Raw genomic sequence first — 26,235 nt, 5'->3', positions numbered from 1 at the left:
CTTTGGATCAGAGAAAATAGTATGATGTCATTTAAGGATAGGATTCCTTCAAAGGAGCAGGTGGTAAGCTTGTTCCTCTCCAGATTCCTCCTTCTCCTTAACATGCCCCCTGCAGTCCAGCATCGATTCTGAAAAGGACGTTGCTCCAGCACTAACTTCTGAGGGCCCCTGTTCTTGGGGTTGGGCTCAACGGGCTGTGCTAATGAAGAATGTTTCCTCCCTGGGGCCAGGGCAACGGAGCTGCTAACGATGTGGCCCTGGGGCCCGCAGAGCTAGTGTAGGGCCCCAGGCTAGTGCTCTTGGGCAAATTCCAAGACCTCCCTGAGACTCATTTCGGTGTAATATGAAGAAACAGAAGCCTCTACACCTCCCCGTCAGACTGTGAAGATTCCATGAGATAACCCACTGTCTACACCTCCTGCTGTGGTCATGAAGATTTCCTGACATAACCCACTATCTATACTTGCCAGTGCGGTGTGAAGATTCCATGACATAATCCACGACCTATGTCAGTGATTGTGAAGTGAAATAGCCACTGTCTGTACCTCTCGGTGTGGTTGTGAAGGTCAGGTGGAACAGCCACTGTCTACACTTCCCAGCATGGCTGTGAAGACTGTGTGAGAATCCAGGGAAAGCCGTTAGTGCGGTACCCGGTGTTAGCTGCTGCCGCCACAATAGCCGCTGTTGTTATGTGGTTGTTGCTAGTGTTGTTATCACTGTTCCTGCTGGAGGAGGGGTGGAGAATTTTGGTCAACCCTTACCCCGGAGCTGATGGAGACCAGTGAGCCATTCTGCCATGACAGTGAGCCCTCGTGGCTCTTGTGATAAGAAAAGAACGGCAAGCACTGGGTTGCACCCCAGCCTCTTGCAGGGCCAGGCAGCCAGGCTGACTCTTGGCTCCCTGAGAACATCGTCCATGGGTTCTAGCAGACCGTCTTAATGCTGTGTGTGTGCCAGTCTGCCTGCAAGCCCTGCAAGGGTAGGTGCCTCATCCTGGTCACGTCTGCCACAGCGTGTGAGAGCCAGTGGGTCTGATCGGGGCTGCCCTGTTGGTGCTGCATCGTGGAGGAGCCTGGCCCAAGCCACACCAGTGTGCACCGTAGTCCCGCTATCCACAGCAGCACTCTCTCCTCCATGCACATGCTGTGTGTTAGGTGAGCCTGGCCATCCCGGATGCAGGACACACTGCCCGAGATGAGAGCCCACTTTTCATCTGCATTCTCAGGAATCACTCTTAAAATACCCCCTCACACAGAACTCTAAATACCCTGTAGGAGAGAACCACGAAGTTTTCAGACCCACATTTGGCATTATTACTGAGCTATTTGTATTCGGGAAGATTTAAAATGAACCGTTTCAAAAATCCTCAATGTTACACCATTTCTAGAGATGTTCAACGACACCTACGTGGGACAGGTTCGTTTTATCACTTCACTTTGACTTTCTGATTGGTGATGGTTAGTTCTTTTAGTGCCTATTAAAATTCAGCCTTAAGGTACTGTTTTTTTCCTTCAGAAAAACTTCTGTAATGACCAGTTGAGGGGCCAGGGTGGGACCCCAGTGGTGGACCACACCCTGTATGACACTAGGGACGCCGCTGTTAAGTCTGGAAGCTGAGGGCTGTCAAAGGACACAGTCTCCCCAGAGGCAACGAGCTGTAGTACAATGTAAATTCCCAGGTTCCTTGCCTTTTGACCAACGACATAAAGCAGAGGCTCTGCCTTAAGGTAAGGCGGCAGGATTTCCAGGCCTCTAAAAAATTTGGTATATGGTATCCTTTCTGAAGCAGCAATTTTTTCAGCCTCCGGAGTAGCTGGGACTACGGGTGCGAACCACATGCCTGGCTAATTTTTTTTTTTTTTTTTTTTGAGATGGAATTGCTCTCTGTCACCCAGGCTGGAGTGCAGTGGTGCAATCTCGGCTCACTGCAAGCTCCACCTCCCGGGTTCAAGTGATTCCCTTGCCTCAGTCTCCCGAGTAGCTGGGACTACAGGCATATGCCACCATGTCTGGCTAATTTTTTGTATGTTTTAGGAGAGACAAGGTTTCACTGTGTTAGCCAGAATGGTCTGGATCTCCTGACCTCGTGATCCACCCGCCTTGGCCTCCCAAAGTGCTGGGATTACAGGCATGAGCCACTGCGCCCGGCCATGCCTGGCTAATTTTTAAAAAATTAATTATTGTAGAGATGGGGTCTCGCTATGTCACCCAGGCTGGTCTTAAATGATCTTCTCACCTCTGCCTCCCAAAGTGCTGGGGTTATGGCTGTGAGCCACTGCGCCTGGCCTGATGCAGCAATTTCTAAGAAACTTTTTCTTTTCATACCGTTTCTTTCTTGTTCATAGAAGTACACGAGCATATTGTACAGATTTAGAAAGTAGATAAAAGTATAAAGGAGAAAAAAGCTTCCCATAAATCAACCACCCAAGGGAGCTGTGTGAACACTTCATACTCTGGCATACACTCCTTCCAATTTTCTCCGTTATGCTGCCATCCTAAAAATGCACATCAACAGCTCATTCCCAGGCCTTCACAACGTTTTCTGTGGAAGAGGCCTGAGTTTGCTCAGACTTCGGATCTAAAGTGGATGCATCATCGCCGTTTCTCACAGCCAGCTGAAGCTAGCACAGTCACTGTGCCTCAGTGCTTCAACAGATAGAGCCGCAGTCCTCTGTTCTGCCTGCCTTCCAGGTCCACTGCCACGGCCGTGGTTGACCTGGTGGAAATGGGACCCGACTACAGACACTAAGAGGACTTCTGGGGCAGAGGTGGGCCCCGGGCCCTGGGGACACATGGGGCCACACCACCGCTGCAGGGTTTCTCAGGCTTCCTAGATAAAGAACTTCAGGCGTTTTGTTTTTTAGAAGCCATTCATTGATCTGTTGTCAGTCTTGACTCACAGGCTGCTCCTGATCAATACATGCTGGTAAAGTCTACAGTCGCTCGTCATCCCATCTGTCCCAGAGCTAGGCTGTGTGATCCCACTGTGGAACTCGGGGTGGTAATGCTCACCCAAGGCTTCTTCTCAAGACCGTGCTGAGCATTTTGAGACCGAGCAAGAGCTTTTCACAGGGCAGGCCCCCACTGTTAATGACAGGAGACGGGGCTGTGTCCCAGTTCCACCTCAACTTAAGCTTCCCACCATTCCTTCCTCTCCTCATTCAACAAATCGAGTCAATCATTGCTATGTGCTGACTCCGTATTTTAGAATTCGCCTACTTGCTAAAATACATTTGTAATCCCCAAATCAATACACATGGCGTTGGCATGGTCATTTGCAGACATGTGCAGGGCAGCAAAAAATTTGAGTTTCCCAAGGTGCAAGTTCCCAGCTGAGGTCAGGCAGTGACGCGCTGCCTTACTGTTTTAGCTCTTACGCCGTACACAGTATTTTTTTTTGTAGTCTATTCAGGGCCACATTTTTGGGCACTAGGTTTTCTTGTGATTCTGCTGGTTAGGCCCCCAAGTGGAGTGCTCATGCGTTCCTAAGCCCAAGGAGGCTGTGATGTGCCTGACGGAGACAATGTGCGTGTCAGATAAGCTTCATTCAGGCAAGAGTTACAGTGCTATTGGCGGTGTGTTCAGTGTCAATGCATCAAAAATATGTATTAAATAAAGCATCTTTAAACAGAATTACACATAAAACAAGGTTATGTGTTGATCTATTGATGCTGTGGCAGGAGGCACACAGGAAGCTAACCTTGCATTTTCTCCAGGAGCAGTGGCTCAGTATTTGCTAAGTTAGCTTGTGGTGACTTTTCAGAACATAACTTCCTTAGACAATGAGAACGGACTGGACCTGGTGAGTGCCCACCAGGTACCAGGCCCTGGGGAAGGTGCTGAGTCTAGACAGGAAGGATTTTTTGAATCGTTCTCTCCAGTGCATGGCGACAGTCTCTCCTGCAAGAGCCATCAGGACCAGGGGATCCTCTGACAGCCACCACAGTCCACAATCAGGAATGAGTTCCAGAGCCTGCTGAAAGCGGACATGGCAGGGCCTCTGGGGGGCTGGTCTCATTCTGTTTCTTGGTCTAGGGTGTTCAGTGGAAATGCACTGAGCTACACACATAGGATCTGTGCACTTCTCTGTATGCATATTATTCTTCAATTAGAAGTAAAAGCACACAAATAACAAAAAACACCCTAAGATAGGAGTCACTAGGTACTTAAGAGTGACCAGGAAGAAGAGCCTAGCTCCCTGTGCAAGTACAGAGTGAGGCAAGTTTGCACACAGCGCTGTTTCCACACTGCGATTAAGCAAACTGCCCCGGATGCCCTCACCAGCGGACCCTTTCCACCGCTTCACTACCCCACAGCCTCAAGGGCACCCTCCCTAGGGCCTCACCCGCTTTGCCTTTTGTAAGCACTGCCTCCCCTCATCCACACAATCTCCTTCTTCCCTCCACCCTCCAGAGCCTCCCCTCCTCCTGCTCCACCTCCTCTCCCAGGTGGAAATGCACCACTCGGCCAGTGCAGAGGCTCTGACTCCACACAGACTCACTTTACGGCCTAGGGGCAAACAGAAGGACACTGTTTCTGGGAGCTTCTTTCCCAGCCACCCGCATGGGGCTGCCAGGGCCAAACTGCCCTCATCCCTTACCTGACTCCCAGGTCAGGAGGCACTGCCAAGGGCTCCTCAGCCGGCTCTCCTGCTTTCCCAGGCCAGGCTTTCTGTGGTTTGAATTTCCCAGCTGATGCTCAGAAACCCGCCTTCTCCTGGCCGACATATCTCTTTTCACACAAGCTTCAACTCCACATGGCAGAAAGACAAAAGCCACGGCTGCTTTAATAGCCCTAGGAGCACGCTTCTGTCCTAAGAGGCGAGGCAGTGAGGGCCCGGAGGCGCCGTCCTCCCGGTGAAACGGCTGAGGGAGTCAGAGAGTCTCCCGGTGGCAGCACGTATTTCCGAGGGCCTCACACGGTAGCGTGTTCATCACGGGGTGGGGGTGAGTATCGGTTCTCGTCCCAGGGCAGGAGCTTGCTCAGGTCCCCAGCGTAGAAACCGATGTGAGTTCTTCCCAAACGGGGCCCCGGGATCTGCTTTGGTTGTTGTCAGAGCCCCAGCTACATCTGCTTTGGGGATTTGCTGCTCACAGGTAACATGTGTGAGAAGGCATTCATAGAGAAAAACAATCGTGAGTCACATCTGTGTGTGCGTGTGTGCAGTGAGGCCAGGAATCCGGCCAGCCATGTGTATTGGGGACACCCCAAGGGACAGATGACTTACCAGGCTCTTTTCCTGACTTCTGGGACAGCTGCCCAGCACCTGGCATGTCGAGGCTGGCAGACATCCCAGGGTGGCCTGATCCAACCTCCACATCCCACAGTGGAGACCCCGGGGAGCCAGGGCCGGGCTCAAGGGCACAGAGTTGTCAGTGGAGGAGCTGGACTGAAAGCACATTGCTAAACTGCCACTGTCTGTGCGGTTAAAGCCAGCCTCTCGGCAGGAGGCAATGACCAGTCCACCTCCACAGAGGCAGCTGGTCTCCACTCCCAACCAGCTGATAGAACTGGGACCTCACAAGGACACGGGAAGGGAAAGGCACAGTTATTTAAAAATGACTTTGAGCTAGAACACATGATTGAGAAAAAGGTGAAAAATTATTCGACTTACACTTCGAAATGTACACAAACGCCTCACCTTAGATTCCTTGTTTCCCCACCTCAGATCTCCAGGAACTGCTGGAGTTCTTCAAGAACTGTCTAGGGCGGCCAACAGAAGAGTAACTAACCCATTCCAGGGACAGCCATTGTCCTTGGAGCTCAGATTTCCCTTTCTCTATCACATCTGGGCCCTCCTTCACCCACCACTAGCCAGGTAGGGAAATTTCTCCCCACCAAAGAAGTGTTCACAGCTAAGGTTTATTCCATCTTTGTCTTCAGAGCAGTGTCATATTCGTAATGACCCTCACAGCCCTCCTTGCAATGTAAGGATATTTTCAATCCCCATTTTAGATATGGGACCACAGAGTCTTGTGGAATAAAGTGACTTGTCCAGGGTCACTTGGCCAATATGTAACAAAGCTGGGATTTGAACACAGACCTCTTGATCTCTAATCTTCATTCACTACATCACATACTCTTACTAAGAGGTATGACCTCACGACTGTCCTATAAAACCACTTCCTCCCCATTTTAACTTATTCACTGAGTGGCAAACAACAGTTACTCAGCCTTGGCACTGCTGACATTTTGGGCTGGATAGGTCTTTGTTGTGGGGATTAGTCCTGTACACCGTAGGATGCTCAGCATCTCTACCCGCCAGATGCTAGTATACCTCCCTTCCCCACCCTACCACAGCGGTGTCAATCAAATACGTCTCCAGGCACTGCCAATGTCTGCTGGGGCCCACACCTGCCCCAGCTGAGAACTGCAGTGCAGCATGACACTGGGGAGCGCGGGCTGCAGTGAACCTATGCGGGCTCTATCTCTCCTCCACAGTTTACTAGCTACATGCCTTTGTGCAAGTTCTTTAACCTAAGTTTCTTTTATTATCTGCTAAATAGGATTGTTGTTGAAAATTAACACGTAAAGCGTTTTAACATAATACTCGGCGCTTAGTAAGTGCTCACTGTATGTTAGCTATTGTTATTATTTGCCCATTTACTGAGAGGGTAAATCCGCTGTAGACCCCGACTTCGAGAAGCTGATAGAGGGAGACAGGCATACAGGCAGAAAGGTGAAGTATTACGGTGCCTCGACACCCAAGCCATTTTTGGGAAGAGCACAACCCTTACGGGGTCTCAGAAAGATGCTGTTTGCTAGTGACAGCCCTGAAACAGTGCTGTCCAGTAAAACTTTGTATAATGGTGGAAATGCCCTCTGTGCTGTCAACCAGTCATACGTGGCTCCTGGACTCTTGAAATGTGGCTGCTGTGACTGAGGAACTACATTTTAATGTGGCTTACATTTACATTTAAACAGCCACGTGCAGCTAGTGGCTCTGTGTTGGAGCGCGCAGACCTGGAGCCTCACCACTCCACATGTGGTCCGTGGACCAGCAGTGCCGCCATCATTCCAGAAGCACTGGGTGGGAAGCATCACCTTCAGCAGATTCATAAATACTCCTAAGTTTGAGAAGTGCTGCTGTCCTAGAGCCCAGGATCTCCACACTGGCCACACATTAGAACCACCTGGGCAGCCTTTAACATCCCACTGTCTGGGATTCGTCTTGGGCAGGTCCACTGAATCCGTGGGGGTGGACCCCCACGTGACCGCCAGTCGCAGCCGGCATTGCCAACCGCGGATCTTGATGCTGCTCTGAGCGTCTGCCCAAAGAAACCCTGAAGAGAGAGCTCACAGTATGTGGTCCCCTTTCTGGCTAATACCAAGTGCCCCGCTGACCAGAGGGCCCAGTTCCTGAGAACGGGGCTGACATCTGCCCCCTGCCCCCAGGCTCTGGTAGATGTTTCTTATAACCAGCCAGTGCCCCTGGTCCCCAGGACATCGACCCCCAGGGCTGCCCATGCTACGGGTCCACACTGTTGCCACCTCAGACCTCACCTCCTGCCACACCCTTGGCCCTGCTCAGAGGGGCCTCGGACACTTCCCACTTGTCATGAAGACACTGTCTTCTCTTCTTCAAACCTACTTCTCTCCTGAGCCCTGGGGAGAGTGCACAGAGGGTCTCAGTACCTCCCCCCCGACATAAGGTTAATGGCTGCCGTGGAGAAAGCACTGAAGCCGTCCCTCTGAAATGGCACCAGTGCAGCTGCAGGCGATGGGTGACGCTGCTCATCGGCTCCTGGGAGGTGGGCTGTACCTGTGCAGGGACCAGAGCATTGCACCTTCCCAGTCCTTCTCAGGTACCAGCAGTCACCATAGTCACTTTTGTTATTATCACTTTTTCTTGTTTTTGTTTTTGTTTTTGAGACGGAGTCTCGCTCTATCGCCCAGGCTGGAGTACAGTGGCGCGATCTGGGCTCACTGCAAGCTCCGCCTCCCGGCTGCATGCCATTCGCCTGCCTCAGCCTCCCGAGTAGCTGGGACAATAGGCGCCCGCCACTACGCCTGGCTAATTTTTTTTTTTTTTTAATTTTAGTAGAGATGGGGTTTCACCGTGTTAGCCAGGATGGTCTCGATCTCCTGACCTCGTGATCCGCCCGTCTCAGCCTCCCACAGTGCTGGGATTACCCCGCACCTGGCCATAATCCGTTCTAATTCAGTAATTAAAAAGTGTAGCCTCTGGGTGAAGTCAGGTTTTGACTCCTGAACGCAGGGTGTCTGAGTTGGGGTTTGAGAGGGCTTTCCTGAGGGCTGAGAGCTGGGGAAGAAGGAGAGTAGGGCGATGAGCAGGGCTCTCTAGAGCCTTACAAGGTTTTGTCCTGCCTGGGCCTCGCAGACACTTGAAACTGACACCGGGGGATTCCCAGCCACCACTGGGACTCCGGCTGTGACCGCTTCTCACTGTCCCCTTGTGCTCTTGGCTGGCTCCTCAGGCGAGGCTCTGGGAGCACAGGTGGGTCATGTGGTGGTCCTGTCTGCCCCATGCCCACAGGTGGCCAGAGTCCAGCAGCAGTCCTCCATGTCTCCCAACGGCAGGGCACACCCGTCCAGCTTCTAAGAAGTCCCATGGAAGCCACCCTTGCAGACCCTGCATGAGGGAAGTTCCCTCTAGTTCCACCCGTGTTGTGCTGGTGGCTCACAGGACTGCAGCGTGCTCTCCACAGAAAGTGTTTTGTAAATCCCCTTTATTCCTCCCCACTCTCCGTATGTTCTGGGGACGGGGGTGGTGAGTGGTTGGTGACTCCACAGATCCTGCACACGTGCTCTCTGGTATCTTACATCTCTGCATTGGTGCCTTAACCAAAACTGGGACAAGGAGAATCCCATTCTCACACAGCCTTCTGTGCAGCTGAGATGAGAATAGTACATGTTTAGGAAAGTATGACTGTACTGTATGAAACTGTATCACATTTTGCAGTTAAAATGCCTTTGCTGCCCTATATGCTGTTATTACGAATAACCTCATTATATAAAGGAGGAAATTAAGACCCAGGGTTTAAGAGACTCAACTTGCTCAGAATCCCACAGCCCGAGAGGTGCTCCTCAGAGTAAAACCCACAGATCCACACTCTTCAGTCCTACCACCCAGCCCCTGCCTTGCTCCCTCATCCCAGCACCTGGTCATGCAGACACAGCCTGGTCCAAGGACCACTCACTGCAGGCTGGGAAGCCCAGGGCACGGGTATGGGTGCTCAACCGAGGAAGAAAAACCCTGGAAGTTCTCAAGGGCTCAGGATCTAGTTCAGGGGTCAGGTGAAGGACACTCAATACGGGCAGGGGTGTGTACAGAGTGCCAGGGAGCTGGCATCAGGGGTGGGGCTGCAGGAGATGTCGGAGGGAGTGGAGTGGCAGACAAACTGAGAGAGGCAGAAATGTTTGTTTTGGCCAGAATCTAAAAAGCCTTAAATGCCTTCTCCAGGAGTTTGAATCTTATTCTAAACATAATGGGAAGGCACTGAGAATTTTTACAGAGGAAAGCTCCACGGTTCCACCGGCGACCTGGGAAGAAAGGGGAAGAAGAGAGTTGGAGGGAGGAGGCACTCACTGCAGGTGTCAGGTTAAGGAAGAGGCTGGCATGGGGACATGGGTGGATAAAGACGCTGCACATTGTGGTGACCAGAACTTGCTGACCAAGGCGAACATCATGACTGGCATTTTTCTTTTTTTTTTTCTTTTTTTTTTGAGACGGAGTCTCGCTCTGTCGCCCAGGCTGGAGTGCAGTGGCCGGATCTCGGCTCACTGCAAGCTCCGCCTCCCGGGTTCATGCCATTCTCCTGCCTCAGCCTCCCGGGTAGCTGGGACCACAGGCGCTCGCCACCTCGCCCGGCTAGTTTTTTGTATTTTTTAGTAGAGACGGGGTTTCACCGTGTTAGCCAGGCTGGTCTTGATCTCCTGACCTCGTGATCCGCCCGTCTCGGCCTCCCAGAGTGCTGGGATTACAGGCTTGAGCCACCGCACCCGGCCATGACTGGCATTTTTCATCCATCAGATTGGAGGAAAAAAAAACACTGACGACATATGGTGTTGATGAGGGGGTGGAGAAATAGTCTCTATTCTGCTGGAAGCAGTGTAAACCAGTACAACCTTTACGGAGGGTAATTTAAAGTTGTCTCTTAAAAGTGCACATGATCTGAGAATCTGAAAATCCACTTTTAGGAATCGATCATAGAAAAACAACAGTGTGAATACATAGGGATTAAAATGAACAAGAATGATTACTGCGACACTGTCAGCAAGAGGGAAAAAAGCTCAAACAAGCGGAATGCCCCTTAGGAGGGGAACAGTGACATAAAATACAGAACACACAGAGCGTAGCCCTTAAACAGAAAGAGGTGAGGCAGTTCACGCTGATTTAAAAAAAAAAAAAAAAAAAAAAAGGTGCCCATGCTTTACTGTGGAGTGCAAACGCAAGCCAAGATGTACAGCATTTTTGCGATTAAAATAAAAGGATCCACATGCCTAGATCTGCAGGCCCATCTTGCTGTGGTTATGACTGCGGTGTTCAAGGGAAAGAGGATGAATCTGGCAGTGTGGTTCCCCCTGGGGAGTGGGATTAAAGAGGTTCAGAAAGGGGTGGGCAGGAGGCCACTACCCCTTTTTTTTTGTATTTGAAAATTATTCTGGCCGGGCGTGGTGGCTCACACCTGTAATCCCAGCACTTTGGGAGGCTGAGGCGGGTGGATCACGAGGTCGGGAGATACAGACCATCCTGGCCAACATGGTGAAACCCTGTCTCTCCTAAAAATACAAAAAAATTAGCCAGGCGTGGCAGCGCGCGCCTGTAGTCCCAGCTACTCAGGAGGCTGAGGCAGGAGAATTGCTTGAACCCAGCAGGCAGAGGCTGCAGTGAGCCAAGATCGCGCCACTGCACTCCAGTCTGGTGACAGAGTGAGAGACTCCGAGAAAGGAAAGGAAAAAGGAAAGGAAAGGAAGAAAGAAAGAAAAAATTATTCTTACATTTATATATAGTAAAATGCACCCTTTCGTTGTACAGTTGCATGGGTTTTAACACATTTAGCTTCTTATAACAACCGTCACAAACAGGATACAGAATATGAACACCCTGAAGAATTCCTTCTTCCTTCCCCTATGTAACCAGACTCTCCTTCTACTCCCAACCCCTGGCAACTACTGATGCATTTGTTCTCTGTCCATATATTTTTGCCTCTTCCAAATGTCACAGAAATGGAATAATTCAGTTTGCAATTTTGAAAGACTGGCTTTATTCACTGAGCATGTACAATTAAGGTTACTGTGCATATTGAGGGCTCATTTCTTTTGATGGCTAAGTAGTTTTTCATCATATGGATGTATCACAGTTTGTTTACCCATTCACCAGCTGAAGTACATGTGGGTTGTTTCCAGTTTTGGGTGATTATGTCATTTATATTTTTATTTTTGAGACAGGGTTGCTCTGTCACCCAGGCTGGAGTGCAGTGGCACAATCTCTGATCACTGCAACCTCCACCTCCTGGGTTCAAGCGATTCTCCTGCCTCAGCCTCCCAAGTTGCTGGGACCACAGGTGTGCACCACCACGCCCAGTTAATTTTTTATTTTTAGTATACATGGGTTTCACCATGTTGGCCATGCTGGTCTCGAACTCCTAGACTCAAGTCATCCACCTACCTCAGCCTCCCAAGGTGCTGGGATTACAGGCGTGAGCCACTGCACCTGGTTAGTTTTTGGTGATTATGAATAATGCTGTTGTAGACATTAATGTATGACTTTTGTGGGAATGTACATTTCCATTTATCTAGGATAAATACCTAAATTGGAATTGCTGGGTCCTAAGTGTATTTTTAATTTTATAAGAAATTGCCAAACTGTTTTCCAAAGTGACTGTGCCGTTTTGCATTCCCATCGGCCATAGAAATAACACTCTAATGAGAGTTGCATTTACTCTACATCCTCATCAGCACAATGGTATTATCAATATTTTTCGTTTTGGTCATTTTAATAGTTCTGTAATTGTATCTCATTATGGTTTTGTGTTTCCCTAATGGCTAACGATGGTAAGCATATCTTCAGGGGCTTATTTGCCATCTGCACACTTTCTCTGGTGAAATGTCTGTTCATGTCTTTTGCCCATTTTCTAATTGGTTTGCTTTTTTTTTTTAACCATTGACTTTAGAGAAGACTTTATATATTCTAAATACTGGTCCTTTATTGGATATGCAGTTTGCCTATCTTTTCTTACAGTTTGTAGTTTGTCTTGTCAGGCTCTTAACTAGGTCTTTGGCAAAGCAAAAGTTATTAATTTTAATAATGTCCAATTCATCAAATTTTCCACTTTGGATGCTTTGATGACAAGTCTAAGATGTCTTTGCCTAGCCCTATACTGCAAATACTGTCTCACATTTTTTCTAAAAGTTTTATAGTTTTCATTTTACATTTAAGTCCATGACCTCTTTTGAGTTAATTTTGTATATGATGTGCAACTTAGGTCAAGGTTCATACTCTTGCCTATGAATGTTCCTATGCTTCAGGATCATTTGGTTGTGATGTACAATTTGATAATATTTTGCTAAGAATTTTGCATTTAGGCAGGCACAGTAGCTCATGCCTGTAATCCCAGCACTTTGGGAGGCCCAGGTGGGTGGATCACCTGAGGTCAGAAGTTTTAGACCAGCCTGACCAACATGGTGAAACCCTGTCTCCACGAAAAATACAAAAAATTGGCTAGGTGTGGTGGTGGGTGTCTGTAATCCCAGCTACTCGGGAGGCTGAGGGAGGAGAATCGCTTGAAGCCGGCAGATGGCCATTGCACTCCAGCCTGGGCAACAAGAGCAAGACTCTGTCTTAAAAAAAAAAAAAAGAATTTTGCATCTAAATTCAGAGATACTATAGTATATTAAATTGCACATCACAACCAAATGGTCCTGAAGCATAGGAACATTCATAGGCAAAAGTATGAACCTTGACCTAAGTCTCACATCATATACAAAATTAACTCAAAAGGACTTAAATGTAAAATAAAAACCATAAAACTTTTAGAGAAAAATATGAGGAAATATAGTATCTCTGAGTTTAGTATAGTATACAAAGAGTCTATAGTTTTCTGTATTATCTTTAATTCCAGGATTACAATCACGCTGGCCTCATAAAATGGGTTGGGAAGTGTTTCCCTTTAGTTTTGCATGAGATTTTGTATAATTGGTGTTACTTCATCTTTAAATGCTTGGTAGAAATCACCAGCGAAACCCTGTGAAAATGGAGTTTTCTGGAAGGTTTTTACCTACAGATTTGATCACTTTAACAGATATAGGACCATTCATGCTACTTTTTAAGCTTGATAGTTTGTATCTTTCAAGGAATTGGCCCTTTTCTTCTCATTTGTAAAATTTATGTGCGTAGAATTGTTCATAGTATTCCCTTATTATCATTTTAATGCCTGTGGGGTCAGTAGTGGCACTCCATAATGTTTGTAATTTGTGTCTTTTTTCCCTCCGTTTTTAAATCAACTTTATTGGCTATTTTGAAGAACCATCTTTTGGCTTCATTAATTTTTTTCTATTATTTTTATATTTTCATTTACATTTGCTCTTATGTTTATTATTTCTTTCCTTCTTGCTTTAGGTTTAGTTTTTCTTTTTCTAGTTCCTTAAAGTGGAAGCTTAAACATTTTTGAAACATTTTTTCTTTCTTGCTTTGAAACATTTTTTTTCTAATATAATTTACTGTTGAGTTTCCCTAAGTACCACTTCATCCGCATTCCACAAATTTTGATATGTTGTATTTTCATTTTAATTCAGTGTTCTAATTTCCCTTGAGACATCCTCTTTGACCCACGGATTATATAGTGGTATAGGGTTTAATTTCAAATATTTGATGATCTTTTTCATATTTCTTTCCAGATATTTTGCAGATGTTATCAAATTCTTATTTAATTCATTAAGGGCACAGAACAAGCTTTGGATAATTTCAATTCTTTTAAATTTAATACAGGCTATTTAGTGACAATATGGTATATCTTCATGAATGTCCCATGTGCACTTGAAAAGAACATGTATTCTGCTGTGGCTGGTGGGCTGTTTTCTATAAATATCAATTAGGTCAAGTTGGCTGATGATGATGTTCAACCGACTTGACCTAATTGAAATATCCTTCCTGATTTTCTACCTGCTAGTTTTCTTGACTACTGACAGAGGAGTGCTAAAGTCTCCACATCTTACTATGGATTTATCTATTTTTCCTTTTAGTACTACCAAGTTTTTGCTTCATGTATTTTGAAGCTCTGTTGTTAGGGACACACACATTTAGCACTATTATGCATTCTTGATTGACCAATATTGCTAAATTATCATTACATAATGTTCCATTTTATTACTAATAATTGTCCTTTTTCTGAAGTCTTCTTTGTGTGATATTAATATATAGCCACTCCAGCTTTTCCAGTTCTAAAATTTCTATCTTTACAGCTTCTACTTTTTTTTACAGAGAATTTCTCTCTTTCCATTAATTCCAAGAGTACTCATTTTTACTTTTTAGAATGTGGCATAATAGTTGCTTTAAAGTCTTTGTCTAATAATTCCAACATTTGAATCCTCTCAGGGTTGGCATTTGTTGATTGCCTTTTTCCTTGAGAATTTTTTTAGGCTTTCCTGGTTCTCTGTATGTTGGATAATTTTGATTCATATCCTAGATATTTTGAATATTCTGCTGAGACTTGGTCCTGTTAAAATTCTCAAAAGGTTTTGCTGTGCTCATTCTAGTCAGTTTTATGCATGTGCAGCTCAGGGATGAGCCCAGAACTTCATACGCAGATTTAAAGGATATCTAACTCAGATGTCTCCTTTCTGTAATCTCCACTCCTCAAGGTTCTATGGCTAGAAAGCCAAGGTTTAGCCTCTCTGCCCCGTAGCACCTTCTTGTGACTGGGACCACCTCAGGACAGAGAGGCAAGGGAAAGGGGCCTGCAGGACCTCCAACCTCCGTACCTGTCGCTGCTGTCTGTGCTAACACAGGCGTATAGCTTCATTATTGGGTTTCTCCGGGTGTAGTATCTAAAGAGTCAAAAGAGCTCTGTCGCACAGGAGCTGCCGTGGGGAGAGGCAGGTGCTCACCTGGAGTGCTCTAGGCTGGTGCTTACTTGGAGCAGGGCTGGAAGGGCTAAAGGGCCGTTGCCCTGCAGAGGGTATTGCTATCATCTTCGGCAGGGGTGAGGGGTGGGCCACTTCACTGATGAGCCAAGATTAGGACTGAAAGAATCAAGAGTGGTGCCTCACAAGGGACATCACTGCCACTGCCACCCAGGCAAGTAGTTTTCAGCTTGTTGTTGGCATTTGCCTGGCATAGGGATGAGAGAATAGAAAGAACTCCATCCTGCAGGGATGCTGCCGCTAAGAGGGATTTGCTGCTTCGTTGCTGGTGTTCACTTAGAGTAGGGCCAAGGCTGTCCAACAAGCTCTGTCCCATAGGGGCTGGTGGTGGGGGTGTGCAGTGGGATCTAGGCTGGGAAAGTCTCAGGAACTCTGGCCTGCAGGAGTTGTTGATGCCACCAGTGACAGAGGTGCTCCTTCACTACTCACACTTGCTATGGAGTCATCACTTGGGTCCTGATCTATCTCCTCAGGCTACCAGCTCCTCTTATCTACCTTTCAGAGTCCTCTGATACTCACTTTATGCATTCTGCATAGGGTTTGATGTTGTATCAGTGGGAGAGATGGGGTGGTTTAAGTGTTTATTCCATCTTGGTCAGAACAGCGAGTCCCTTTTCATGTCATTGTAAAAGCAGTGGGATTACAAGGTGATTTTCCTATCATTTTTAGGCCTCTCAGGGTTGTTCATATCAAGGTATTTGTAATAACACTGGGGTTTCTGGCTTGAGCATCTGGGTAGATGGAGTACTGAGAAGGAAAGAGAACTGTGCTGGAGGTGGTATTGATAAATGGAATTGTGAATGCTGAGGTGTCAAGTCAGGGCTGCTCATCAGATGGGTCGGTGGCTGGCTGCTGTGGCCCAAGAAGTCAAGGGAAGCAAGAACACCAGGAAACAGGTGGGATTCTGTGATGGGTCTTGCACGAGGGAAAATGAGGAGAGGTCGCTTTGTACTGGGTGGCATGCAAGGATAAGACACACATGGCTGAGGAGCAGAGGAAGGACAGGGAAACAGAGGTTACAGTGTTGATGACACTTGCTCAGAAGGGACTGTGAAGGGAAGGGCAAGACTAAAAAAAATGCCAATGTGAGCAAAGCTGGTTTTCTTTAAGAATTCAAAACATATGTGGGTATATATCCAAAAGAACTGAAATCAGAATCTCAGAGATATTAACACTCCCTGTTCACTGAGGCACTATTCACAACAGCCAAGATGTGGAAACAGCCTAAACGTGTTTGGACAAACAAATGGATAAAGCAACTGTGGTGTATACCTACAATGGAATATTATCCAGCCTTAGAAAGGAAGGAAATTCTGTACTTGCAGCAACAGGAATGAACCTTGAAGACGTTATGCTAAGTGAAATCAGCTAGTCACAGAAGGACAAGTATTACACAATCACATTTCTATGTGAAATCTAAAACAGTCAAATTCATACAATTGAAGAGTGGAAAGGTGGTCATTAGGAGCTGGGAGGGGGAGAGGGAAATTGGGGGCTGTTCATTAATGTTTATAAAGTTTCAGTTATGTTAAGAAAAATACGTTCTAGAGATCTGCTCTACAACATTGTACCTATAGACAACAATACTGCATTGTACATTTTAAAATTTGTTAAGAGGGTCGATCTCATGTTAGGTGTTCATATCACAATAAAATGAAATTTTGAAAATTCAAGAGATAGGAATATATTTTTAGCAGGATGCCAACAAAACCCTTGACAGCTTGTATTCTAACCCAAATGAATTTGAATATATCTGAACTGTGTCATTTAAAAAGGGTGACAGTCTCTTCCAGTTCATTTCCTTCAGAAAATGGCTGTGACATCCAAAGACAAGGTGGGCCAGAAAATGGCTGTCTACACTCCTCCGGCATCCAGCTACCACCTGCCTTCTCCACGCAATAAACTCCGCGCGTCAGTCCCCTGTGCTCTTCCCATCTTTTGGGGCCAAGAAAGAGCTTGCATGGCAGGAGGACATTAAATATTTGTTGAAAACAAGAATGCATGAATGAGTGAGTACTGGAGTCTAGAAAAAGAGGGTCAGAGACTGGAGTGTGTTACTCTGTCACCAACCCTGTCTGGAGGAATCCAGCTCAGATTAGCCAACGCCGGTTATCAAATGAGGTCCCCAGGTGAGAAGGGTGGTTTCTTTTTTTTTTTTTGAGACGGAGTCTTGCTCTGTCCCCCAGGCTGGAGTGCAGTGGCGCGATCTCAGCTCACTGCAAGCTCCGCCTCCTGGGTTTACGCCATTCTCCTGCCTCAGCCTCCCGAGTAGCTGGGACTACAGGCGCCCGCCACCTCGCCCGGCTACTTTTTTTGTGTTTTTAGTAGAGACGGGGTTTCACCGTGTTAGCCAGGATGGTCTCGATCTCCTGACCTTGTGATCCGCCCGCCTCGGCCTCCCAAAGTGCTGGGATTACAGGCTTGAGCCACCGCGCCCGGCCAGAGAAGGGTGGTTTCTTACGCTACCCTCCAAAACACCAACCTGTGACCATGACTTTGTAAAAAAAATAAATCTCATACCCAGAAACAAGACAGACTAGAAGGAGAGTCGACCTAGGAGTGATTTTTTTTTCTACATACTTTCTGTGTTTTCCAATTTTTCCACACAATATTCTCTAACTCCTTTATTCTCATTCTAATCCTGTGTGCAGAAGCTGCTTTATGACCTGTAATTTGGACTCTGGGATGGATTGAACCAACAGGAGGATGTAAAATGTTCTGCACAAATGAACACAGCTGATAACCCTGGGCCATTTACTTCCTAGGACAGATCAGCAAATTATGAACCAGGCCTCTAAACAGGGCTCCTCTGCCTCGAGGAGCACAGACATGTACTAAGACTGCAGGAACCACTCCAGCACAGCCCTGTGAGGCTCAGCCCCTTCGGCAAGCCAGGCTCCTGTTTACTACAACCAACCACCACTGCATCCTTCCCTACTCCTTCTGCTGAAGCGTTCCTCCATTCCTTCAAAGAAGGAAAACAAGGTGTGGAAGAGGAGGAGGAGGAATAAACCAGGTGCTGGGGACCAAGCAGCTTGAATGCCCAAAGCTGAGTCATCTGGAACACGTCAATCATCCAACTTTACTGTACATGCCCTGGAGGGAGGACGGGGGAGGAGACTATTCAGGAGCTCTGGGCAAGGTATTTGCCACCATAACAGCAAATATTAGGTCTTTCTGGAAGCAGAGTGGTATTGTTATTAAAACTTTCATTACCTGTATGTTTTATATGAACTGAATTGCTTCTAGCTAACATAATTTGGGAGCAATGAGAATGATAATAGTAGAAGTGATAATAATCAATGAAAGCACAAACAGATTTGGTATCTGGGGAAGGTGTGGGGGCAGCTTCACTACTGGGGTCTGACAGTGCAGACCCTGAGATTCTGCTCTGGTCAGCATGAGATAGTCCCTCAAGGTCCAGGTAGGATCAGGGAGCAGGCCCAGCCTGTCCTGGTACCTGTCCTTCCAGTACCACTGCCCCTGCCTCCAGAGTTGCTTCCCTATAGAATGCAGGTAATTCCTTCCCTCCTTTCTGTGTGGTAAAATGAATATCATTACTCATGCCCATAAAGTAACCTAGATTCTTCTTTTGCTTTGGAATTCATCTAACTCTGTCATTTCTATGGCTTTAGTGAATGTGATTAAACTTAGATGGACGAGACAATTCTCTTCTACTACATAAGAAAAGCTGTTAATAAACAAACACTCTATTACATTTTATAAATCAAAGAAAAATACACAAGGTCTTTACAGACCATCCCAGGCATTTTATAGTGAAGAAAACCTGGCTTAGGTTGAGGAACTCACATATAAATAATGGGCAAAGCATTGCCCTCTGAAGCTTCTTTCCCAGATTTGACTACGAGCTTGATATTCTGTTTTTAAGTTCCATTCATTTAGCAAGCCCTTGAGAGACATTTTCAATTCTGGGCCATGAAGGTCAGGGTTTCATGTGCACAGAGAGCGACTCCTTCCTCCCTTGCTACTTCAGTGGCTTTTTTAATCACTCTACAATAGCTTCAATAACCTCAATGGAAACCTGCAGAGTGGATCGTCAGCTACGGCTTGAACTTCCTCCAAATTCCCGCACTGATTATCCTACTGCAGTGGCAGCAGCAACTCAAAATCACGGCTGTGCCAAGGGGCCTTCAGATTGGGAAGGCCACATGTGTGGGCTCTTTGGAACTGTGAATCCTTGTGTGTCACCTTAGCAATTTAAAGTACTGTAAAAGAGCCAGAAAAGATTAGACTATTTTGGAACTGTTTTCACATTGTTTTGTATGAGCTAATTTTCTTCCTGTGTATGCATCTTCCTCTTAGGGTACAGGATTCCCTCAGAGAGCCACCAGGTTCTATTTCCCTTCTGTCCTACAATACTGTGCTTGAGTAGCCTGAAACATTCTTTTTTTTTTTTTTTTTTGAGATGGAGTCTCTCTCTGTCACCCAGGCTGGAGTGCAGTGGCATGATCTCGGCTCACTGCAACCTCCACCTCCCGGGTTCAAGTGATTGTCCTGCCTCAGCCTCCTGAGTAGCTGGGATTAGAGGTGCGCGCCACCACGCCTGGCTAATTTTTGTATTTTTAGTAGAAATGGGGTTTCACCATATTGGTCAGGCTGGTCTCAAGCTCCTGACCTTGTGATCCGCCTGCCTCAGTCTCCCAAAGTGCTGGGATTACAAGTGTGAGCCACCACGCCAGGCCAAAACATTTTTAAAAAACAAAATTCGCCATGGAAAACTTCTCTCTAGGGCCCTCATCACATGCACACACAACTTATTTGTGTAGTGTCGTTTTCTGGCTCACAGATTTCCATTAATTTAAAAAAACCAGCAGGCCAGGCGCGGTGGCTCACGTCTGTAATCCCAGCACTTTGGGAGGCTGAGGCGGGCGGATCACTTGAGGTCAGGAGTTTGAAACCAGCCTGGCCAACATGGTGAAACCTCGTCTCTACCAAAACTGTAAAAAAAAATTAGCCAGGTGTAGTGGTGGGCGCCTGTAATCCCAGCTACTCGGGAGGCTGAGGCAGGAGAATCACTTGAACCTGGGAGGCAGAGGTTGCAGTGAGCCAAGATTGTACCACTACATTCCAGCCTGGGCAACAGAGTGAGACAGAGTCTCAAAACAAACAAACAAACAACAAACAAACAAAAAAACCCAGCAATGAAAGATTCTTTAGCTCTGCTGCAAATACACATTTTCAACAGATTTCTCATTTCCTCACTTCCGTAAGAAGTGACAAATGTCAAAGACAGAGAAAGGTCATCTACTTTGCTCATGTCAGAAGACAGCTGCTTTCAAAGATTCCTACGTTCTGCCTGAATCTTAACACAATCTCCCTTTCACGACAGCAAGTAAATGCTGACCCTCTTGAGAGAGACTTACATTTTATACAGACTTGTGATTTCAATACATGGAACACGTTCCATGTGCAGCTGGGCCACGCGAACCTGATTATGAACAGCAGGAGGAAATTCTTTCTTAGAGGAAAAGGTCAGAAGGACCCTGATAGTGGAGTATGTTTCGTTTATCGCCAAGAAATAGCTCAGGCCCTGAAAGAACCTGCATCAAAATGAGTACGCATGTCCTGGGATTTGGACTTTGCTGAGTTTCTCAGGTGAAAAGTGGGAGAGGAATTTGAGAGATTCGCTGAGAGTCCTATCAAAATCAGTTTTTACATTTCTCTTTATCTCATGTCTACACACTGACTTCTCTGTACTTATACAAAATCCTGGTATTTATTTTCCCTTTTCTACACTTTATTCCTTATTTTCTCTCTCTTTTTAAAAGAGACAGGGTCTCACTCTGTCACCCAGGCTGGAGTGCATGGCACCATCAGAGCTCACTGCAGCCTTGAACTCCTGAGCTCAAGCAATCCTATTTCAGCCTCCCAAGTAGCTGGGACTACAGGCGTGCACCACCACCACGCCTGGCTAGTTTTAAATTTTTTTGTAGAACAAGGTCTCGCTATGTTGCCCAGGCTGGTGTTGAACTCCTGGGCTTATCCGCAGGCCTTGGCCTCCCAAAGTGCTGGAATTACAGGCATGAGCTACCGAGGTCGGCCTATTCCTTACTCTAGATTAGGGGTGTCCAATCTTTTGGCTTCCCTGAGCCACACTGGAAGAAGAATTGTCTTGGGCCACACATAAAATACACCAACACAAAAGGCCACTGATGAGCTTTAAAAAAAACTTCGCAGAAAGTCTCAATGTTTTAAGAAAGTTTACCAATTCCTGTTGGGCCACATTCAAAGCCACCCCGGGCCCAGGTAGCGAGTTGGACAAGCTTGCTCTAGATCAGACATGATATTAGTGGGAATTCTGACTCCTTCCAACTCCCCTGCAACAACGTTTGTACCAGGAGCATTTACACAGTTAGCGAGTGTCCAGCAAGATGTGCCAGCGGATGTGGATCTCCCCAGGCCCTGCCCTTCCCGCACCCTCGACGAGCTCTTACCAGCTCCCCTGCGCAGCGACCTTTTCTCCGCCGTCCTGGGCTCCTTCCTGGGGTCGCGTTCTCCCGGGCCGGTGTCGGGGGGCGCGGCCTGGTGCGGCAGCGTGAAGCTCTGCAGAAGCGGCTTCCGGGGCAGGGGCGGCTTGGAGCTGAGCGGCTCGGGGGGCCGGGCCTTCCCCTTTCCTTGGTCGCTGGGGGCCCTGGCGCCTCGAAGGGCGGGGGCCGTCCCGAGGGGACACTTCTCCTCCTTCGGGAGCACGGTCAGCGACCTTTCTAACCGGACTTCCGCACTGTACCTCTTCACACCCTTCGTCTCCTGGGAGGCGCCATCCCTGTATTTGAGCGAGACGGAGGTGGACCGGAGCTTGACGGGGAAGGGGTTTCTGTCCTCACTCGGGGCCGGCTCCTGGGCGGCTGGGCAGGGCTCTCTCGTGCCGGGCGTGGCGGCCGCCTCCTGGGGGCTCCTGCGCGGCCCGGCCGGACTGGCCGCCCTGTCCCCCGAGTCCTGAGGGCCGCACTCCGCCGGCTTCCGAGGGCCAGGTTTCGCGTGCTGGGGCTCGGGGAGACCCTGGAGGTCGTCAAGGGCCGCCTCGCTCCTCCAGGCCGGGCTGCTCCTCGCTAGGGGAAGGCGGCAGCTGGCGCGTTCCAGCGGGCGGGAGGCGCCCGGGCGAGGCCGCGCTCGGCACGAGGACACCGAGAACTTCTTCGCGCCTCGCAGCTCGGCGCCGCCCCTCTCCGCCTTCCGCTCTGGAGCCGCCCTTTCGGCGCCCGCCGGTGGCGCCTCGGCCCGCTCGGCCTTGGGGCGCTCCGGGGCGGCGGCCTCTGCGTCGGGGGAACCGGGGCCGTGCTCCCCCGGGGGAGACTCCGCGGCTGCAAGCGTCGGGGACGCGGCGGGGCCCTCGCTGGCGGCCGCGGGCCGGTGCTTCAGGCAGCTCTTGGGCGCCGGCGGGCTCGGGGCGGGCGCCGCGGAGGGCTCGGTCCCAATTCTCTCGGGCTCGGTCCCAATTCTCTCGGGCTCTGCTCCCGCTCCTCTCTCGGGCTCGGTCTCTGCCCCTCTCTCGGGCTCGGTCTCTGCCCCTCTCTCGGGTTCGGTCCCCGCTCCTCTCTCGGGCTCGGTCTCTGCCCCTCTCTCGGGCTCGGTCTCTGCCCCTCTCTCGGGTTCAGTCCCCGCTCCTCTCTCGGGCTCGGGCGCCGGCCCTGGGGGCCCCTTCTCCTTGTCCGGGAGCACGGGCGGCGTCGGCTCCGCTTCCTTCGGGACACTGCGGTCTGGCCCGTCGGGAGCAGAGGACGCCTCCGAGGTGGCGGTGGGGTCAGTCTCGGGGGGCGTTGTGTCCCCCTCAGGGAGGGCGGTGGGAAGCGGGCTCGCGACGTCTTCGGGAGCACAGACCACCTCCTCCGCCGTGTCTGCGGCCGGGGCACACGGGCCTGCTGGGGGCGCCTCCCCCTCCTGCTTTCCGCTGTCGGGACCTGGATGCGGGGGGCCCTCCGGCGGGGACGGGGGCTCCACGCGGAGGATGGGGGCCGACTCGGGCTCGGCGAGCTCCGGGGTGGTCGGGCGGCTTGAGGGGTCGTCCCCGGGGGCGCCCTCCTCCTCCAAGCTGGCCCTGAGCGCCGAGCAGTGCTGCAGGCGGGCGCGTCTGGCACGGACCCCTCCGAGTGGCGGCAAGGGCGCCGGTGGCCCAGGCTCAGGGCCTCTGTCTGGCGCCACGTCCTGCTGCCCAGAGCTGGGGCTCTCTTCTGGGCTGACTTCCAGCAGTGGCTTCTCCTCGTTTTCCTCCTCCTCTGGGGTGCACGTCAGGTCGCTCAGGGATTCAGACTGAGCGCGCTGAGAGAAAGAAAGATAAAAAGCATCGTCACTATAGCAAATTCCAGGAAGCCTGTCAGCTCCCCACTTTCTTCAAGGCTTGTAATGGCTTAGTGATAGCAGTGAGAGCAGCACTCTAAAGTTGGCACTTAAGCAGGCATGTACCCACGGGTGTCTTTTCTCAGTTTGTATCCTCCTGGTCTACTTGGACTCACAGGTGTATTGGGACAATGGCAGATATGCCTCCCAAGTAAAAGTCTACAGCTCCTCTGACAGAGCCTCAAAACCAGTGGACTAGAGAGTAAAGCCAAGGGAAGGAGACCAACAGCAGCCAGCGTCTGCCATGCTCTGTGCTCCACACTTGTTATTTCATTTAATCCTCCATTCATCCCAGTGAGGAAGGGATGATGAGTCACTTTTTGCACTTGAGAGCCAGGAGCTCAGAGAGGCCAATACCTTGTTCAAGCCTGGCCGAGCAGGTGGCGGAGCTGAACAGCTGGGGCTCTATGGCCCTGTGTTCATCCCAGCCAGTCTCCCATGTCAACACTTTAGGAGTGCACCCTCATAGTAAAGTCAGACTGGTTTTCCTAAAAGATGGCTCGTATCATGCCAATAGCTAACCACAGCTATATAGGATAAAACCAAAATTTTCAGCTAAATTTACAGTCCTAGATTCCCTGGTCTTAAGTTGTTTCTTCCACTCCCTACTCAGGTCAAACCAAGCCCTCAACACTGCGCCAGACACTTGGTCTGAGTGACTGTCACCTCCCCACTCTCCCCCACCCCCCTGCCCCCAACCTCCAAGATATTCTACCAGGACCCCCAAGGACTGCTTCAAACTCTCCCACTCTTTGCAGTTTAAGATTCCCCCCTTCTCTAACCTCCTGAAGCCCTACTGGCTTGGCAAACGTATGCTGCCTTGTGATATTCTTCTGAAAGATCTCTAGAATTCAGATTCCAGTCCAACTTCCTCCTTTTGTCACAGAGTCAGTTCCTGCTCTCTCGGGAAGGAAAGGAGCTCCAGGTAACCAAGAACCATTCAAAAGTAACGTGGAAATGACCAAAAGGTTGATGGTGTAGAGACTGATCTTTTTAGAAAGTTCGTGATATTAGACACCAAGAGTCACCCAGGCTATTGCTCTCTCCTTCCCTTTGTCTAAAGCAGGAAATGTGACACTCAGGGTATGTTTGCAATAGGTTTTTCTTCTTGCTGTTTGTTATTATTTTAACATTTTTCATGGCATCTGCTTGCTAATAGAATACAGGATGCCTGGGATGTCTGTGACAATACCTAAGCAAACTCGCACCAAAATACACGATCCTATTCTTCTGGATTTAAAAAGAGGAAGAGGCACAAAGAAAGCTACAGAAGAACTTTCAAAAGTTGCAGGTCCTTTACTTTGCCATGTTGATGACCTTCTGCTACTACAGGAAACTGCTGATATTGAAACCTCTTTAGGATGGAGGTCACCTTTTAAAACTATCAGTCACGGAGCCCACACAAGGCAGCAGAGGGGTGGCATGCCTGTTCTTTCCCGTCCTGGGAGCATTTAGGGAGCATCTGAAAGCACCTTCATCCCTGAGAGGGGCCAGGCCACAAGGAAGATCCTTATGGTTGGGAAGAGGGACCTCATGACCAAAGGGCAAAGGGTGCTATGGACACTGAAGGACAGAGGCCCTCAGCATCACAGGTTCCACAACAGTGGATGGAGGAAGATATGGACACCTCTGAGAACTTAAGATACCTATGCCTGCTCCTTACCAAGCAGGGAAGGGGAAAAGAGGGAAAGACCATGGATGTGACAGAGTTGAAATCAAGGAAAGGCTGTGTTTACCTGTTTGCACAGACTGGCTACATCAGGTTTTCTGTTATTCTACAAAGTGGGATTCAAGAACTAAGTCAAGTTCAAATGTAAAGAAAGAAGGATACAGCCCTGCCCAGATGGGAGCAAGAAGGGAGGCTGCGTTTCCACCTGGAATAGACATCAGGCTTCGCTCTGTCACCAAGTCCTGGCCAGGTTGTGGCTGGCTATAAATGCCCTGGCCAGAGCAAAAGACATCCCCATGGGAGTCATAAATCACAGACTTGAGGACCAGAAGGGAGCAGCCCCTGGCCCTGTGGTCTCATTCAGCACGAGGACAGGCAGGTCTTCAGTGACTGGACCTTGTCACGCCGACACAGCACACAGCCTCTAACTGTACATGCACTGGACACACACACCTATGGCACAAGTATCCTGGTTCCTAGCTGGCACATCAGCCTGAAGGTAACTCACCTTGCTTCTTTCTCCAGCATTAGTCCCCTCAAAAGTCCACTCTGCTGGCATGAGTTTAAAGAGCACCTTCCATATGCCCAAAGGAAAACTCGCTCTCTTCAGGGAGTTGCTGAACTCCTGAGTGGCCCTAGTCCAACTGTCTGCAGCTGAGGCACCCAGCTTGCCCTGGGTACTTCACCAACACACCCCAATCATGTCGCCAGGGAACGACACAGGATGTTAGCCTATGAGCATCTCTTTATCAGCACTGTCATTCTCTGTGGCCAGGCTGGCCCCCACTCCAGGGGGGAGGCGTTACGGTGCCCGTCAGGTAGGGGAGAGGGAACAACCCTGTGTGAACCTCGAACCTGCCAGTAAATGAAGCCAAAGTGTTCCATGAACCAGTTTCTCAGCTTCTAGGACTAGGAGGTAACGACACCCCAAGGCAGCACACCCAGAGAGGGGTCTGTCTTTTCTCCCCATGCTACTGAGTAGGCCCCTCGTCCAAGACAGGTGTCCACGCTAGTGTTTCGGCTTCTTTCATTCACTCATTTGTTAATTCACTCATTCATTTGTTCCGTCGTTCATCCAACAACTGTCGTCATTCAACAACTCTGTG

At 48.9% G+C, this 26,235-nt stretch overlaps 1 protein-coding gene across 1 annotated transcript in view; it reads right to left on the bottom strand.

The window, feature by feature from the left end:
- Positions 1-26,235, bottom strand: part of KIAA1211L (KIAA1211 like) — a 144,706-nt gene that overhangs the window by 8,229 nt on the left and 110,242 nt on the right. The window contains exons 7-8 of the mRNA XM_025354194.1: positions 22,694-23,382; positions 21,561-22,564 (exon numbers count right to left, since the gene is read on the bottom strand). Of these exons, the coding sequence (XP_025209979.1) occupies positions 21,561-22,564; positions 22,694-23,382 (1,693 nt within the window). The remainder of the gene's footprint in view (positions 1-21,560; positions 22,565-22,693; positions 23,383-26,235) is intronic.

Source organism: Theropithecus gelada, chromosome 13 (assembly GCF_003255815.1).
Source record: "Theropithecus gelada isolate Dixy chromosome 13, Tgel_1.0, whole genome shotgun sequence".
Classification (NCBI taxonomy): domain Eukaryota; kingdom Metazoa; phylum Chordata; class Mammalia; order Primates; family Cercopithecidae; genus Theropithecus; species Theropithecus gelada.
The sequence above is the reverse complement of the archived record's forward strand: the minus strand, read 5'-3'. Positions and strand labels throughout refer to the sequence as shown.